Here is a 19,707-nt window from a genome sequence, read left to right on the forward strand (position 1 = left end):
ACTACTTGTGTGCTGAACATAGTCATACAGACAATTGCTGAAGGGAAACAGCAAGCCTAGTTCTGGAAGTTCCTAGTTCTGGAAACAGCAAGCCTGGTTCTGGAAGCCTAGTTCTGGAAGGTGATGTTAAGTACCTCAGCCTGTTCCTCATCCTTTGCCACTGTATTTCCTCTTGTATCCAATAAAGGATGGATATTGACAGTAGCTAAAGTTCTAGCTTTGTTTTGACCCTTCTAATTTTGTCCCTGCAAAACCTGACAATATCCTTGTATTCCTCCTGAGCTGCCTGCCCTTCCTCCAAAGGTCATAAACTCTCCTTTTTTTCCTGAGTTCCGGCCAAAGCTCTCTGTTTAGCCAGGCAGGCCATCTTCCCTGCCGGCTTGTCTTTCGGCACATGGGCACAGCCTGCTCCATCACATTTAGCATTGACCTTTTGAACAATATTCAAACTTCCTGGACTCCTTTGCCCTTCAGGATTGCCTTCCAAGAGATTCTCTCAACCGATGTCTTAAAAAGGCCAAAATCTACCCTCCAGAAGTACAAGGTGGCAATTCTGCTTGCTCCCCCTTTTTAATTCTCTGAGAACTGAAAACTTTATCACTCGCAAATCCTCCTGTGTTCACAAATGAGAGGTCCAGTGATGTGCCTTCCCCAGTTGAGTCTCTCACCACCTGTGCCAGGAAGTTCTCTTCCACATACACCAGGAACCTCCTGGACTGTTTCCTCTCTGCTGTACTGTATTTCTGACAGACATCTGGTAAACTGAAATCCCTCATGAGAACAAGGGCTATTGTGAGACTTCCAGCTGCTTATAAAATGTATCACTTGCCTCTCTGCCCTGGCTGGGTAGTCTGAAACAGACTCCAGACATGATATCTTCCTTGTTGGCCTTCCCTCTGATTCCTACCCGTAACCATTTAGCCCTATTGTCACGATCGTTAAGCTCTAGACAGTCAAAATACTTCCTTACACACAGGGCTATCCCATCGCCTTTCCTTCCTTGCCTATACCTTCTAGATTAACATATAGGTAAATAAGTCTATATGGTGATGTTATAGAATTCTAGCCATCAATAGAAAAATTACTTGGGTTTGGGTTTCGTTTCCATTATCTCTACATGGAGTTATGACTCTGCTTTCTTATTGACTGATAAAAATTGCCAGATGATAAGGGGAAAAATGCCAGAGACCATCTGTGGGAAACAAAGATGATATAAGATGTTTGGGAAAATAATTCATGCCTTTCACTCCTTGATGGAAACATTAGTACAGCCAGACATAGACCATGGGCAAATACTCGCTTTCAGTCCTGGATGTGTAGGATGACATTGCACAGCAGTTCTGCTCATGGAGACGGATGTGTGAACTCTTATCACTCCAGACAATGGCAGCTGAGGTAGATGGAAGTACCTTCGTCAATTCTGCTGATATCAACATGTGGTTCTGAGTTTACTCATGCTCTTTCGAACCCTCACACAGTTCTGAACTTTCAGGTGTGTTGGTATTGTTTTTACATTACCAACTAAATTCATCATTCATTACCTTTGTAAATAGACTATATAAATTTAACTATATTTCAAGTATAAAGACGAATTATTAACTGAAAACAAGAAGTTTTATAATGCTGAGATTTTTCATTAATGGTATTGATAATCTTAAAAATTAAAAAAAATTACTACTTTTTCATTAAAGATAATGAACTCATGTACACATCTGTGTGAAATATATAAAATACGACAGCTTTGGATTCTTTGTTAGCTAGATTATTTATTAGATTATGTTTCTTTCAGTGGTTACTATTTTCTAGCATTTCACAAGAACATTTGTCTAAATTGTAACAGCCGTTTCTAAAGTCCACTGGAATGAGTGTACCAGTCACATTGACATTCATTTGTTTATGTCGTTCTGTTTTCATATCATTTCAATTAGCCAGATTCACTTACATGAATATAGGAAGTAATTAAATATGTGTCTAGGGCTAATATGAGTTCACTCTTGTAATACATTTGTACTGTCCCTGGAAGAAAGCAAATGCAAAGGTAAAGCTGCAGTGGATTCTGTAATACTTGTCAGTTTACCACTCCGGAATGAAACAAAGGTGCTTAATGTGTGAATACGCTTAGCATTCAAATCCTGCATATTAAAGATAGCTTGTTCTTGAGTAATACTCAACAGAATTCCAAAAATTCTTTTCAAAAGTGTTTCCATTGAGAGATCAAATAGGTAAGCAGGTTTTAAAAACTGACTTGGTGTTGTGATTTCTAATGGTATTTAAGAACTGTCAGTTCTCCTAAGTAACAAACTTTTAAAAATGAGCATGTTATTTATGTGTACTCAAAAAGAATCCCAATTTCTTCATTTCATTGTAGGTTATGAAACTAAGAGAATTTAACACAAAATAGGTTCTCAGATAACTTAGTAAAATTATTAGTTAATCTAGTAAAATCATTATTTACAATTGAAAGTTATTTAAAATCTCAGATTTAATAGAAAAATGTAGCAAGGACTGCCATGAAAAAATTGCACACTGAGCAAGTCACTGGAAAAGTGTCTCCAGTCAAAATAACTTGTGGTGAAGCTCACAGTGTCTACAAGAAGAGAAATGATCAGAGCCTAAAAAAAGCTGGTTCCCAGCAGACCTATAGTTGGTGTATCAGTGACTTACCTGAAAAATTCAGGATCCATGGGTTCATGGCAAATCTGTAAAAACATATTTTCTTGTATATGAAAAGTAGTTTTCTGAAATAACTCCCAATTTCCTTTCATGCCTTTTTTTTGTTTCAAGTCAGTAGTTTTACCCACAGTTTTCCTCACTTTCTTCATCTGCTTTTTCATCCATTTTTTTTCCTTTTTTTTTTTTTTTGGCCAGGTAGATCCAAACTCAACCTCTGAGTCCTTGTGTCTTGGCCAAAGAAGCAATAAGAATGCAAATCTATTTCGTGAACCTGGACTTGGACTCCTTTTATACAGCTGTTTTCACATGAACATACAGAAATATATAAGCTAATGTCCAATGCTTAAAGGTCATAGAAACTGAGCAAACTGTGAACCATTATTTACTAAACTTTTACATATTTTAAAGCTATTTAAATATGCAAAATTATTCAAGTGAAAGTAGTATCTGGGTAATTATCTGGAATCCATATAAACAATTTAACTTCTCTTTAAAACTATTCAGTGGGTTTATTTAAATAACGTTTTGTCACCTTTTGGAAGGCTATAAGGATAATGGTATATATATATATATATGTATATATGTCATGCATATTAAAACCAATAGATTATCTGGTCTATCCTGACATTAGCACAGATTCTTTCCTTAAAGCATATTCTTTGATGTAATGACCACTCTAATTTAACTATTACATCTGAATGAGACACCAAATCTTTATACTGCTAAACTGGGTGCATTGTGATGTACAATTTGAAATTGAGTGATGTGACTATAAAAATCACTTGGGAGTAGGTCGAAACCAGCAAGGTTGGTTTGGAGTGCAGTTGTGGTAATACTGTTAGTAGAAAACACGATATAAGAGTAATTGAAAAACAGACACTGGGGGCCATATCCTGCCATCACTCCGAACCTGAAACCTGCAAAACCAGTACTTAGAAAGCTGCTTGTGGAGCAGCAGCAGCTCATGACCCTTCACTTTCAGTTTTAATACTACAGAACTGTAAATTTTCTCAAGACACAAAGACGCCGCTCCTTCTAAAGAACACCAGGCTTGTATTTAAAGAAGTTTGCTCTTTGTATTTGTCTGGGTTTTTTAAAAATCTTTTAAATCCTTAACTTGTTTTAATATTATTTTTGTTCTTATTCTTCTTTCCTCCCCCTACCCCTCAAGCTATCTAGCAGCATTTTGGATATATATAACAGTGACCAGGGAACGGCACCAGCTAATATGGGTCTCACAAATGCTTCTTGCCCAGCTAATCTACCAGTAAAAAGGGAACTCACAGGTAAAAGAACTCTGAGATTTTAGTATTTTATGATTGCAGGAGTGATGCTCTTTCTTTTTAGGATTGAATAAATCTTTCTCATGAAATAGATGGCCATAAAACTTCTGAGAATTTTGCAGCTGGTAGTTTTGTTTACAGAAAAGAACAAGACTAAGGAGAAATATTTTCTTTCTGTTCTCCTATTCAGCAATTCAGAAACCATGTTTGCAGCCTGTTTTTTATGAACATCATGCTTCTAATAAACCTAATTATTTTAGTAAACATAGTGGATTCTTCCACATGTTGGCTCCTGATCAATGGTATAAATAAATTATCATCCATTAAATTTGTTCCAGCATAGAACAAATGATTCTTTTAAAACCTTACAATAAGGCTATTCAAGGTAAATCTATATTGGTAGATTAACAACTTTAAAAGTTACATTCAATTAATCCAAAGAATGTTAACAACCATGTACAGTTTATTAGTGTCACTCAGAGGAAACAGTGAGTTTGTTCAATATCTTACAAATCTGATTAACTCTTGCATTATGGGATATACAAAATCCATATTCACATTAGTGTATTGTAAGTTTTATCCTGAAGTAAAATACAGCAAACTGGAGAAAAGTACTCTTCTATGGTATTTCTGTGTTCTTAAATAAAAGATGTAATAAAAAAAAGTCTTAACCTGCCATAGTTGCTCACAATTTACTACTTGTAGAATACAGACTTGCTTATGATCTTGTTTAATTATAAAAAGAGTAATGCAGTAGAAAGAGTAGAAGGCTGTTCTTCGTGGAAAGAGGCCATTTTGAAAAGGTGAAAGAAGGACTGGAATTGCAACTTAAGGACTGTTTTAATAGATGTCACTTTCTGTCAGAAGCAGATACACGAGCAATGGCAAAGGAGAGACAAAAAAAGGATAACCACAATCTCAGTAAGTATATGTTCATCTTCCATCTCATTAAATGGAATATATGGGGAATGCAAAAATAGTATACATTAGCTACCGCATCTCTGCTCTTCTTCTAGATCAGCATCCTAGCAGGGTAACAAAATTGAACTTAGTCAGCAAACAAAGCCAACCACAGAACTTTCTTCCCTGAAATTAACTTCTGTCTTTGACTTTTATCTTTCAAAATACTTTGCATAGTATAATGAATTTTTTTCTTATCATCTCCTGCTACTGTGTTTTTATTCTACAGTTGTACATGTATCCTGCATATTTTACTTGATGTTTTCTCTAACAACTGTAGTGCAAAACAGACAAAGAGGCAGAAGACAAATGAACAGTGAAAATCCAGTCTTCACATCTTGCTTACTGAAGCACCCAAGTGAGAGTCTGTATCTCTCTATGGGTGATAGGAAGGAAAAGAAAAAAAAAATACAGAGGAAATCAGGCAATTTCTAAATGCTAGTTAAGAACAAAAAGTTGTGGAAATCATGCATCAGAAAAAGGAGATCAAGGCAGGATACGGTGCTCTGATTTTCTTGCTCTGAAGCACAAGCCCCCTGACTTTTGTGGGCTGGGATAGACTTCTGTTTCCTTAATGGAAAATAGTGCAGCCATGTACAGATGTTGGGCGTTTCGGTTCTAGAGGAATAGTCTTCTGTAGTTTAGGCTTAGAACACACCAAAATTCATAGTTCATGGTCTAAATATTGAACTTATATAAATAAACAACTTCTTGAGCTTTTTTTTTGGGGGGGGAGGGGGGTTGCCTATACAATTAGGCAATATTTCCCTCTAAAGAGTAATTAGAAATAGAAAAACCTGAAAGATTTTTTTTTAAAGTGTTGAATAAAGCGATTACATTTTCCACTTCTCCTTTCCACCTTTTGAGGCAGAAATAATCCGGGAGCTGGACATGATGATCCTTATGAGTCCCTTCCAACTTGAAGTGTTCTAGGATTCCACAAATTTTAACCTAAACTGGTAATTAGTTAATGGACTCTGTATCTTTATTTTCTTCCATCTTAGTTCTATGGCTATTCCAGTAATCTTAGGGGGATTTATGGCCTGTATGAAATTATCTACTTAGAAGTGTACATCCACATCTACAATGTGCTAACAACCACTGTGGATAACTTTTTACTACTTACACTTTCCAGAAGGCATCTTTATTTTTGTCTGCACATTGTTGCGAATTACAGAGAGACCACATTGTGAATTACAGAGAGACACTCCTTGACTGTCACATACGTACAATAGGGATGTCACATGTTAGGATGTTGTCCGTTGTTTATTTTGGCTCTGACATCATCCCTCCTGAACACAGGAAGACATGTTTGAGAACTGTCCTTCACCACTGGCAACTGACCTGAAGTCTGTATGCCAAGATGATACCACCCAGACATGCAACATCTCATCTATTTGGTTTGCAGGTGTACACTCTCAGAGATCAAAGCCTCTCTAGAGATAGCTCTACTACCTGATGACTTGGAGCTAATGATGCATTGCATATAAAGGCTTTATTAGTGTGATTTACTCTTTTATTATTACCATTTTTTTTAGAGTTGGTCTGAAAAATCAATTTTCCGAACTTGATTAGAATTATACAAATGTTTGTGTTTCAGGTTGGATAAAAACATATTTTAATGTTCTTGTACCTTCTCATACCAAGGAGGAATTAGAAAAAGGTTCCTTTTGAAATGTTAGATCCTCAGTGAAACCATGAAAATGAATTTACATTTAAGAAATGGAACCCCTTCTTCACGTAACAGGAGGAGTTTAAATGATTACTAAATGTATTTTGCTCAGGGTTTTTTGTTGATTTTGTTTGTTTGGTATTGTTTCCAAGCAAAAATGATGTGACATTTGTTTGTTATATGGTCATCCTGTCCATGTGGTTTAAAAAAAAATAATTTTCTGATTTGGCTTTGGTATAATCTGACACTGGAAATATTGTTGATAATTCAGAATACGATTTGAGCTATAACAGATAAAAGTCAGGAAAGCCTTACTGAAATATATTTCCAAGCTTCAAATTTCCCCTCCATAATTCATTAGCATAACCATTGGAAGTTTCTTTTCAGGAAAAACTACAAAAATATAAAAATAATTCGGTAACTTGTACAGACATTTTTTCTTTGCCTTGTTTTATATACAAATTTAGTTGACTACTTTTTGATGAATTTCTTGCAGTGCTTTTCCACACTGTAACTATTAATTAAACAAAAACTATTATGTCTTATGACTGTATAGTTAATGCACATTCTTTACCTTTGTCTACCTTGCCATTATTTTGCCAAAATAACTGAAACGATCTTTTAAATTGTTCAGTTATTATGTGCTTTTGCACACTGTGTTCTCCTACAAGATCCAGCACATTCATGGCAATGAGGTGCAAGGAGTCAATTAACAATAGGATTGTAACAGTAGGATTATGACCCTGTGTCCTGAATATGTGAATCACGACTACAGAATCTGAGATGCTTTAATTTGTTGAGTGAAATTCCTGTTTCTAGAGTGAGTAAGACAATATAATACTTCTCACCAAGGCAGAGCACTTCATCTGGATAAATAACAACATCTAGGGAGTTCCCTGGGTTGGAATCAGTGACGAAGGAAATAAATGACTGCTACGCAAACCTAAGAGCTTCACACAGACAGGAAGAAAAAGTGCCTTTATGTATTGAAAGAAGTAATGACCTAAAAGCCGTCTATACGGTAGGGCTGACACTGAAAATCATAGAATCATAGAATGGCCTTAGCTGGAAGGGACCTTAGAGATCATTTTAATCCAGCCTCCCTGCCGCCAGGGACGCCACCTGTCGACTAGATCAGGCAACACATGGGGACCGAACGGGAATGATAATATTTTTATGACAGTGAAAAGGTTGAAGCCAGAAGAGCCACTAGGCTGCACACTTTTAATTTAGCTCTAACACTCTTTTTGTACTTTTATTCAAAACTAGGACATCAAAATTTAAGTGCACGTGTCCATACACCGATGAGACAGCCGTATCCACTCTGCCTATGTTCTAGGGCTGATCAGGTCTGGTCTGACAGAGTACAGTGGTATTAGCATATTGAGGCCAATGTAGGGTCTTCCAAGAAGCGAGGGATAAGAGAAACAGCTCAATGCAAAGCTAGTGACAGACTAATGTTGAATCACGTCCATTCAGTGAGGTTTGGATTGAGCTAAGGTACAACGTGGAGGGAATAGGCAAAAGCTTGAGTTCATGCCAGGAAAACATCACTGCCGATCTCTGATAGCTGGTAGTACCACAACAGTAATACGTTCTCACTGAATATACTTTGTTTGTCATAATTATGTACAAGAAGTCCTCCAAAGAGGTCAGATGTCCTTTGGGCCTAGCCACTAGAAAATGTGAAGTTTCTGCATGTAAAAGTAGCTGGAGAAAATAATAATGAGGAAGCAGAGGACAATTTTGTCTAAATTACTGAAATGGGAAGCAGGAGTGTGACAGACCCTTCATGCAGAGAATGGTCACGCACTCCAGTCTGGGTACCCGTATGTCAATGTCAATGAAGTGGACTGTGAGCACAGAGGAGGAATTCATTTTAAGAGGCTTATCTCCTCTTTTTTCCTTTTTAACTTAACTATAAGTAAACTTAGATACCGCATGTAGTTTATCTTAGGAGAAACATTAATTCAAATACAAAAAATATTTTTATTGTTTAAATTATGTTTTTCTTCATATCCTGTGTGTTTTTAAAGTTAATGTAAACACACTTGCACTGTGCATCACTGAAGAAAACAGATGTGGTGCGGGTGAAGTGTTTCTGGGACGTAATATTTCTCTGTTTCGGTGAAGGGATATGGTTGCATTTATGTTCCCTCTGTGGTTTACAGAGCTGATAACCATAGATAAGAGATAATGAAGCTGTTAACTGTGCTCTGTGGCAGAAGTTCTGCCAAAATGTGAAATGCTGGGTGAGTTGTCTTGAGTCCTTATTGAATTCATCAGCAACATTCTGCTAAGCTGAAAACTCTGTTGTGTGGGAGCAGGGTAGAGAAAAGATACATAAACATCAGAAGAAAGAGAAGTGCTAGCTTGTGTTTACACAATATGTGACTATTCAACTTTCTAGGAGCCTAGTTGTAAATCTTACCCTGCAGGTAAGGTAAGATACAGGGATGGGACTAATCATGGATGAAAAACTGGTTAGATGACTGAGTCCAAGGGGTTGTGGTCGCAGTAAAATCAGAGCGGCAGCCTGTCACAAGTGATGTCCCCCAGGGCTCAGTACTGGAGCCACTTCTGTTTAACATTTTTATCAATGATTTGGATGAGGGGACAGAGTGCACCCTTAGTAAGTTTGCAGGTAACACCAAGATGGGAGGAATTGTCTATCTGCTTGAGGGTAGAGAGTCTCTACAGAGGGATCCAGATAGGCTGGATCGCTGGGCCAAGGCCAATTCCATGAGTTTCACTAAGACCAAATGCCAGGTCCCGCACTTCAGCCACAACGACCCCCAGCAGTGCTACAGGCTTGGGGAGGAGTGGCTGGAGAGCTGCCAGGCAGAGAGGGACCTGGGGGTGTTGATGGACAGCCAGCTGAACATGAGCCAGCAGTGTGCCCAGGTGGCCAAGAAGGCCAATGGCATCCTGGCCTGGATCAGGAATGGCATTGTCAGCAGGAGCAGGGAGGTGATTATGCCCCTGTACTCAGTTTTGGTCAGGCCCCACCTTGAGTCCTGTGTCCAGTTTTGGGTCCTTCGCTATAAGAGGGACATTGAGGTACTGGAGAGGGTACAGAGGTTGGCTACCAAGCTGGTAAAGGGACTAGGACTAGGAAAAGGTTGGGCGTGATGATCTTGAAGGTCTCTTCCAGCCAAAACTGTTCTATGAATCTATGATTCTATGATTCTATGATTCTAAATTCTATGACTCTATAGTGTTTGTCCTAAGAGTAAGTCAGAAACAGGTAAGAGACCATGTGGGAATTTTATTCAAGGAAAAAATTTTCTGTGCATTGACTGACTTGCTTTTAAATAATTAAAATATTTTAACGTTTATTTCTTTTCCCAAGGATATTTCACCATAAAATAGCAACTATTTCTTTTTAACAGTTGAGAGAAGAAGAAGGTACAATATTAATTACCGAATCAAGGAGCTTGGCACACTCATCCCCAAGTCTAATGATCCGTGAGTTCAACAGTCTTTCCTATAATAATGTTTATAGTTTAAATAAAGGGGAAAACAATACAGCTGCATTTACTGGCCATAGGATTGAGTGAAGGGATACAAAATCTTCCATGCCAGGTCACTGGCTCAGATCAGGCTGCTAAATTAAAGAGCTTTGACAGATTTTTGGTGCCTGTTGGGAAAACTTACGTGAAAGGATAATAAAATGAAAGCAGTTCCAGGGTGTTCAAGAGAGACTGACACATCAGGAGGAAAAAAAACACAAAACAAAAAAAGAAGAAAACAACAATCAAACGGAATCAAAAAGAAGAAAACCAGAAGATAAACCAAACAACAGAAAGTCCATTTGTGTCCTTGGTAACAGTTGTGTGGTGTCTCTGGAGAAGGGATTGATGCTCTCAGCCCTTGCCATGAGCCCTCTAGTGGGATAAAACAAAATGCATGTTGTCACTGCCCTTTGACTAAAAAAAATAAAATAAAATCAGCTTAAGAGTCTGTAGACTGAGCACTTTTCAGAATTCCTTCACTCAGTGCAGGGAAAACAATAGTCCTAAAATGCAAAGATAAAAATTATAATTGCTATAATAATATCATTTTATACTAATCATTTATACTAATACAGTAATACAAAATGAGTACTGCTTAAACTTTACTTGCGTTCCTTTAAAGCTTATATTTGCCATGTCTATGAAAAAGGCCTCCTTGGTAGGAAAGCCTATTGCAGGACTAGCAATAGCAATTTATTAGGATATTTAATATTGAACTTTAGCCTTAGGATTCTCATGTCGCTCAGGGATGCCTTAAGACCATGCACTAGCATGACTGTGACTCACATAAAATTGATTATACAGATTTTATCATTTACATGTCAATACAGACCTACATGATGCTTCAGTCTTTATTTTTTTCCTTAGGACTAAGAAACTTCTGATTATATTAAGGATTTCTACAACAGTATAAAGCTGTGTGAGACTTACCTAAGCACATGATTGGCATAACAAGCCAGTTGGAGCGAAATCAACAGAAAGAAAGTTAACATATTGAATCCATATTAGAAAATTCATGAACTCGGTTCCTTATACAGCATCCACCCAAGATTAAATAAATAGGCATGTTCTTGTTATTAGTATTGAATCTGAGTCAAAAAAAGAAGTGCTTTAAGTACCTAAATAAAGTTTGGGCCACATGTGATCCATTGCAAATACAAACTGGGAGAGAAGTTTTAATTGTGCTGGTGCATCTTTCAGTATTCAAGACCATTTGGGCAAATAATTGAAAGATTTCTCAGAAAAACAGTGGATGGCACTGTTGGTTTGCAGCTATAAAGCATTAATGGAAGCAAGTTATACAGCAATTAGAAATGGGCATAAGATACAAACTCTAGTCCCAATTTTTGATTGCTTACAGAGGGGTTTGAGTTAAAGGTTTTGGTCTGGGTTCAGGTTTAGCTTATGAAAATTAAAACATTAATGCTCTTCTTAAAATGAGTCAGCTGGACCTGTAATTTTGCTCCAGTAAGTGGATGATGGATTCTACCCCCAAATTTTAGTGTTGTTGCCGAATGAAAATGTTACAGGTATAGATTCCAAAGGCATCACATTTTCTTGTTTTAATCTGCAAAACCATGACTGAGTTCAACAGTATGGTAGCTCCAGTGGCTTGTTTACAAAACACAAGGCGGACTTAAGTGTCTCAGGTTCTTAGGACTGCTTTCTTCAAAAGGCTGGTAATCAGTATTCCTTTTGAAAACAGGCCTATTTAAAAGCTTTCAAGTTGGTTTTAAGAAAAAAGAGACATCAAAAGGTGCAGAACACTTTTGAAAAAAAGTTATAACCTAACTTTTCTAAAGCTTGATGCCAGGTTAAATTAATCTGAAGAAGTGTAAACACATTTTTTTAATATATGTTTTTAGGTGAAAATACATTAATTTGACCATATTGTTGTGTTGTCTGAGCAGATCAGAATTATTATTTCTTTCTGGTATGGTTGTGTGTTGCCAAATCGTAATTTAGTGTCCTTACCCTCTATTTCAATTCTTGCTTTTTCCTTCATAACCCCTTACTGTGCACCCAATCTGCCCCCTTCTTCTTTGAAAGAAAGAGATATATTTTCTCTTACAATACTTTACATGTAACATTTTATCACATATAGCATTTTCACATCATATATTGATTTCAGAAGGTTCTTCTTATAGTGGGAACTTATCTGTAAAAGGAGAAACCTTACTGGTGCTTGGATTAATGGCAGTGAAGGAAATCAGCCTTTGCATTGAAGAGAAAATACCACTATAACTAAGCCATTGTGGTTAGCATGCCTGTCCCAGATGGCTTGCTTCATGAAGATTACATTCAGACTCAGGAACAGAAAGGGACATTTTTGATGCTATTTGGAAACCTTTTATGATTTATATTTCTCAGAAGTGGTGTGGGGGGTTTTTATTTCACTTTTGTTTTGCTAGTTAAGTAGTGAACTTGTTTAGCTCCTGCAGAGTTTCCGCAGAGACTTTCTTTTGACTGGCTTAAACCTCTATTCTTTTCACTTTTTCTTTAAACTTTAATGATGAAAATGTGGATTAAATTGCTTAAGTGAATGGCTGTTTTAAGTTCACTTCATCAGCTTTAGAAAATGGAGATAAGTTGCAAAGAACTGTGACTCTTCTGTTTAATTTTCAATGCTTAGATATCTAAGTGGTAGATGATTCAGAAATACAAAACAGCTATACAGAATAACTAAAAACCAGAGTAACTTAAAAAAAGAAGAATAACAAAAGGGCAAAATATCCAGTCATATTTTGCTGAAAAACTCATAACCTGCCTCTTAAAATATATTTCCCTTATCATTCACAGTCCCTTTGTGTCCAGCCTTCCAGAAGCCACCTTTTAGGTGGTTAACAGGACTTCACGTAGTGGTGGCATCTGGAATCACCTATGCAAGAACTGTGTTATGGTACCCAGACTAGAATCATCAGAAATATTAATAAGAAAAAAAATCTTTCCTTTAAGAATTCTACTAATTTTATAGAACTGGGGATTGGGGCAGAAGTAGGGCATTGCTCTCACTCTCTCCCTTCTGCATCTGCCTGTGCCTGATCTTCTCTCTGTGATCTGTGGACAGACCTGCTGACAGCCAGCACGGCCACATTTCTTGTAAAGGAAAAGCTTGTGTACACTCATGCTATTATAAAGTGGAAACTTGCTGGCTGTTTTGGGAGAACACACTTTGTAATTGTGCAGGTCATCAAAACAAGTCCAAAGTCCTGCATAGCTTTCTAAAAATCTCAGGTTATTGTACCACATGCACATACACAGACAAAGTCCTTCTTTGCAGAGGTCATTGCTGATGGTTAGATCTGCAAAACTTCGTTCTGCTCTCAAATGGTTTTTTTCCACACATAGAGCTTGCTGTATGCTTCAGTATTTACAGTATGGAGCCCTATATACAAAAAATAAAGACGAAAAATAAGGAAAAAAAATTAAAATAGACAGTAAAAGGGTAAAATGACAAAAAAAGAAATCCTGCTGTCTCCAAGGATTTGTTATTCTCTATCTAACTTCTTAGATTTAAAACAGTTACAAATGCAACTGTTTTGTCACTTTTCATAAAGTCATTTCCAACAAAATGACTAACAACTGTCAGTGGCTATACAGTTTTTAAAGGTACTCAAATGGGTTTGTAGGCCTTGTAATTTCAAATTTTATTTCTGTTTTATACTGAGCAAGCACAATATATAAATATCTAAAAAACAAAAATCACCATTCCCTAGTGTCACTTTTACTATTTTTCCGATAACTTTATTTGAGCCTGATTTAGAATCCAGCGTTTCCACAAAAATAGCATAAAACCAAACACTACTTGGAGAATTTCTGAACTTTTCTGATGCATTTCCGGTACTTGAATTTAATCCACCTTCAGATGCTGAGGTGTTAATTCCCATCAATGATCAATCTTCTTGCCTGCCTGCTAAGCAGAGCCAGATGCATTGCAAACTACTGCTGTGGAGCACCCAGCCTGTGCCTGCACCACACCACACCACACCACACCACACCAACCACACCCCACCTCACATAATATTCCTGCAATTTGCTCTCCTCCTCAGTAGTTATATTACTCCTCTTCCAACCCTTCACATCTGCACAGAGCCTCTGTTTCTCCATAGGGCTGTCCTGTGACTGCTGTGTGGTGCTCTGGGCTAGAACAGATGGAGAATGGCTGCGATGCAGAGCCAGCATAGATATCTTCAGTTTTTTTTTTTATCCTGATGTAAATAGAGAGACATAGAGTGAAAGACATATTGGCTTCTAAGGTCACCAGCTAATCCTTTGCTTCAGACATTGGAAGATTTGGCTTCAACATTCCTCATTTAATAAGTCATCAATCAGTATGAGTAGAGATGTAGAATATATGTGGGATGCATACATGTGCTAATACACACACACACATAAAGTCTATTAAATCATTACAGTAACCACAGATTTTCATCCTAGAGCTCCTTTATAGTTTTGCATCTCAAACTTGTAAATATTACCACAAGAGATATCTATCCATATGTGTCTCATGCAGAAGCTGACCAGATCCGTCTCTCTGTGATTTGAATCCAGGAGTTAGACATAGGGGGCTGGTTAGCTCAGTGGCTTGAGTGCAGTGCTTGCAACAACACCACCAAAGTTGCGGGTTCGATTCCTGCTCGGTCCCCATGTGTGGCCTGATCCAGCTGAGAGGTGGGGCGTCCCTGCCCATGGCAGGGAGGTTGGATTAAATGACCTCTAAAGTTCTTCCCAACCTAGGCTGCTCTATAATTCTATGATCCACTGAAGATTTATTTTAATCTGTGAGAAAAAATTTCATTTTCATACATGTAAAAATTCAAGCTCTCAAGGCAACATGAACTAAAAGTGACCAATATCACAGAGGTTGTCAATTATGTGTAACCTGAATGAATTTCATAACAAAAAGTTTCTAAATTGTCTGAATATATGGCTTATCATATTAATCAGAAAAATTAACAAAAAACATTTTTGTCTGAATTTGGTTTTGAATTCATTATATTTCATAACTGACATGAAATTGTTAGCGATATCACTATGAAATCTTTGCCGAATATGTGATATATGCATACTTTTTTCTTTGTTATGTCTTAATTATTTCCATTTTGCCAGTTTCTAATTTCACAGTGCTACATTTCCCTATTCAGACTATCAGTCCAAAACTGGCTTAGTTTTGCCTTAATTACATGCTGTGAGGAGCTGGCCTCCCTTGCCTAGACAGATTGTGTTTCTCCAGGTTATGCTATAGGCATTCTTATTAATGTACCACTTTTCAAAGTTATCATGAAATGTCCTAAACTAGTCACTTGAAATTAAACAAAAAAGTTCATCAATTCTGAGCTATACCTAACAAATACATCTTATATCTGAGATGGCGGTGGAGATTCCAATTTGAAATGTTGTCCTCCTAGCTTTAGCTGCTTCTATTTATTCGGACTGCTCTGGTGTACACAGACAGTATTTTACCTAACTTTCTGAAGAGGTCTGCAGAAAACAAGATTATAATATGGTGCTGGCAGTCAAAGATTTGTCAAGAAAATAAGCATAATATGTGCTAAAAACTTCATTGATCTTTGCAGTTTGAACATAGGTACCCCACATGTGAATGGAAGTCCTCTCCTAGGAGGGAATCCATGGGATTAAGCCAGGAAAATGCTCTGTCCTCCTGGGCAAGAAGTACAGGGAGAGGAAGGAGAAGGCAGAGTGACTGTCAAGAGATGATTCAGCTGTCGTGAGGGAGAAAGGTTCTGTTCTTGGCTCCCACTCCCACCCCTGCTTCGTTTTTTTTTGACCAGGGAATGTCTAAATGACAATACACACCCACTTCAGTGAGCAGACTCTGATGTTTTGGCTTTGCAGCCAGTGGAGTCTGAGACAATAATTATTTTCTCTCTGACCTCCTCACCTTCTTATCTTGAAAGCTGTGCATTCCTGGCCTGCATCACTGAAACCAGGGGAGGTCCCGGTGTGCTGGATCTCCATAGTTTGTGGGCTACACAGAGATGGCAGAGATGTGAATTTGAGCCCTCTCTGTTCAAAGAGCTGGTTCTCCCAAATCTAGCAAGTTGTCTCAATTCTAGGGTATCCTAGATAATTTTGGGTATCCTGAGCATCTTTAAAGCTATCAGCTCCATAAGATTTTATCTGTAGTACAGTACATTAGGAAAGGCCAAGTGGGCCTTGTCCCTGAATCCTGTACTGGCCTGGCTCTTGTCCTGTAAATTCAGCAGAAAGACAACCACCTTGTTGGAAGTCTCTAAAGGTGCTTAGACTTGGGATAAAGGTGCAAGGTTCCTCAGCCATTTACTCTGAAAGGCCGAATGTAAAGCGTAAATCCACTTCAGATCTCAGTTTTACTCCCCATAGGTGAGCATGTGAGTAGGAGCAAGTCTCACTAACTAAAGCAACCAAGGAGTAATGGAAAGTGATGATTGACTGGAGTATAATTTATATTTCTTTTTGACTCTATAAATTCCAGAGTATAGGTATTTGGAATAGGTACTAAAAAAAATTCACTAGGGTGGTTATTTGTCACTCCCAACCTCAGACTCTTCCTAGTTTAAAAAGCTTTTCCCTTCTCAGAGCTGTTTTGCAGGAACAGAACCTCTGCCAGTAATCTGCTTTGTCTAAGCCATCTTGCAGTGAAATAGGTAATTTGGATAAACATTTTTGTCTGTATACTTAATGCAGCAGGTCCATCCTCTAGCATAAAATACTGAACAGATTTTATTCTTGTTTCAAGGCCTCCAAGACCTTACATAAAGCAATACATGGAAAGTTAATAAATGGGTACATGAAAGTCCTTAAACCACGCATTTGAACAAATGTATTTTTGTTAGTAAGACTGTTCAAAAGGTGGAAGTTAAACGATGATTTCCTAAATGATGGATAAGTTTAATCTTATTTTTTTTTTGGCAAGGCTTTTATTTTGAGTTGGGGTCCACATATAGCTGTGGAATTTAACTTGATTATATCGTTCCAAGATCTTTGGACAGGATTTTTGTCATTCCATAGCCATTATGGTTCCAAAAGTGTGATTTTTCTGTTCTATCATCAGTGAGAAGTGGCATTCAGCACAGACCATTTTTTTCGCAACAAGCATAAAAGCAACCTCATTAGTAAGTCAGGTAAAAGGAGTAGTATATTCAAAATGATCTTTAAAAATTTAGGCTTAAGTCTTCCGTAATGTATATTTCCTAGTTCATTAATGCAGAAATACTGCACATAGATTTTAATCTTAGAGTTAATAATAAAAGCAATTTTCACTAAAAATATAAAAACTGTAATGCTAGAATCATGATATTGCATTTAGCTCTCCCACAAAAAGTCACTTTATTACTTTCTTTTGACACTTATTTTCATTCTGGGATTAATTTTACTATATAAGGGCTTCTTAACTATTCTATTAAAATTTCCATTCAGAAGCAATAATATCTAAGAGTGAATAATAGTCATGTAAATCATTATTTCATATTAATGTAAAAGATTTTGTAAGTTCTTATGAATTCTGCTGACATGCACAATTGTGAAAAGGTTATCTCTACATTCTGCAGTGATATGCGCTGGAACAAAGGAACTATTTTAAAAGCATCAGTGGAGTACATCAAGTGGCTACAAAAAGAACAACAGAGAGCCAGAGAATTAGAACACAGGCAGAAGAAATTAGAGCATGCTAACAGAAGACTTCTACTCCGAATTCAGGTTTGTATAAGAGTGTCGCCATGAACTACAAAGCTTTCTCAGTACTTATTCCTCATCAAATTCTATTAATCTATACGATTTTTCCCCAAATAACATTTATTAAAATGAATTGGCTTTCCCTATTTATTGCTATGTATATTGGAGAGGGGGTGCTTTTTAGATTTCTTGGAAAATCCTTTGATAACTAAACATTACATAAAAGAATACCTGGAAAGTTAATATAAGTGTTTGCACAAACAGTTTCCCTATGAGTGTATTAGAACTAGAGAAAGACAAAAAAGAAGCAAGAAGTATATCTCTGTAGCCAAAAATCAATATGGACAGAAAATTCCCTTCAGCATTTCCATTTTCCCTTTGTAACCATTTAACACGTTACGCTTCCCTGGGTGTATTGTATTATGTTATACATACTTGTAACATAAAGGAGCAGAATATAGCCCTGCATGGCTTGAAAGGAAAGATTTCAACATAAACCATATAAAGATGAGATAGATAGATAGATAGATAGATAGATAGATAGATAGACAGATAGATCGATAGACATAAAATCAATCATCATCTTACGTACGTTCATTTGCACAAATATCTGTATATCATAAGCATCATCAAGTAAAATATCTTCAGTTGTTCTGGACAGCAGTGTCTAATGAACTAGAAAGTTGCAACATTTTTCTGTCACCTTTACTGGGTTCAGTACTCAATGGTTTTGAAGAGGCTGTCCTACCCTTATGTTCCCGTAGGACAGCTGCTTAACGACAGGAGGGGAAGTAAAAAGAAAAACACTGGAATGGCAATTTTTCATAGATTAACAATTTCGTATTTTAAAATGTAGTCTCACAACTGGACAAATGCTATAATTAATTTGCATATATGGTCGGGGTGCTTATTGCAATAGTTATGAAGACACTGTTTTGTATTTTAAAGTCATTACTTAATTGTGTTTGTTTGAAATGTTAGGAATTAGAAATCCAGGCACGTGCACACGGCCTTCCGGTCATGTCTTCACTCAGTGCTGTCGATTTAGCTGCACAGGTCATCAAGCAACAGTCTTATCCCGAGGAGAACTCTGTAGACTACTCTCAACAAATGCCTCTGGCACATGGACCAAACTCTGATGTCTGTGATGGATCTACAGCCTTTTCTGATCCACTTTCACACTTCACGGATTTGTCCTTCAGCGCAGCTTTAAAAGAGGAGCAGCGGCTAGGGGAAATTTTACTGGATGACACGGTGTCACCGTTTGGAACCGACCCGCTCTTGTCCTCCACATCCCCAGCTGCATCGAAAGAGAGCAGCAGGAGAAGCAGCTTTAGCACAGATGATGGAGATGATTTATAAAAGCAGAAAGGGCCTCATCTTTCTCTAAACCACTTACTAAAAGATCGAGTTGAACATAAACATGATGTTTGTGCTTATTTTAAATACGAATAAGGAAAGCCACTGTGGAGATAAGTTACAATATGATAAGGGTTTAAATCAGCCATTACTTCACAGAAAAATGAGATGGACATGGACTCGTATCACTTTGCCCCAAATTCCCACCATCTTTTTCATGGCTGGCATTTGCACAAATCTTTCTTCACTGGGCATGTTTCTATTATCATTCTATGACTTCTTACAGCACTATGAAAATGGTCACCCAAAAAGGAATACTCATGTTACAGAAAGTGTATTATAACTCTCTCTTCAATCTGTGTTTGCTTTTCTTTGCTATAAACATGACTTTTAGTCATTTGTTAATTTCTTTTTCTATAGAACTAACTATTCTGCAAAAAGTGAAGCAACAGGGAATTATTTAAGCTGGGAACAGTAGAGATGTTACAGGTTTTAAAATCTGAAAAAACAGATGGTAATGCTTTCACACAAGTGAAGTGAGCATGAAATTTAAACTGTGTAGGCTTCTTTT

The 19,707-nt window shown here is 37.2% G+C and overlaps 1 protein-coding gene across 1 annotated transcript; it reads left to right on the forward strand.

The window, feature by feature from the left end:
- Nucleotides 1-3,688: 3,688 nt before the first annotated feature.
- Nucleotides 3,689-19,139, forward strand: TFEC (transcription factor EC; the record flags this gene model as incomplete). The annotated part of the gene is made up of 6 exons (XM_009873521.1): nucleotides 3,689-3,726; nucleotides 3,845-3,959; nucleotides 4,821-4,877; nucleotides 9,981-10,056; nucleotides 17,654-17,801; nucleotides 18,759-19,139. Coding segments are annotated over 6 exons (815 nt in total), but the record flags the coding sequence as incomplete, so codon positions are not given.
- Nucleotides 19,140-19,707: the final 568 nt, after the last annotated feature.

Source organism: Apaloderma vittatum, unplaced genomic scaffold (assembly GCF_000703405.1).
Source record: "Apaloderma vittatum isolate BGI_N311 unplaced genomic scaffold, ASM70340v1 scaffold18257, whole genome shotgun sequence".
Classification (NCBI taxonomy): domain Eukaryota; kingdom Metazoa; phylum Chordata; class Aves; order Trogoniformes; family Trogonidae; genus Apaloderma; species Apaloderma vittatum.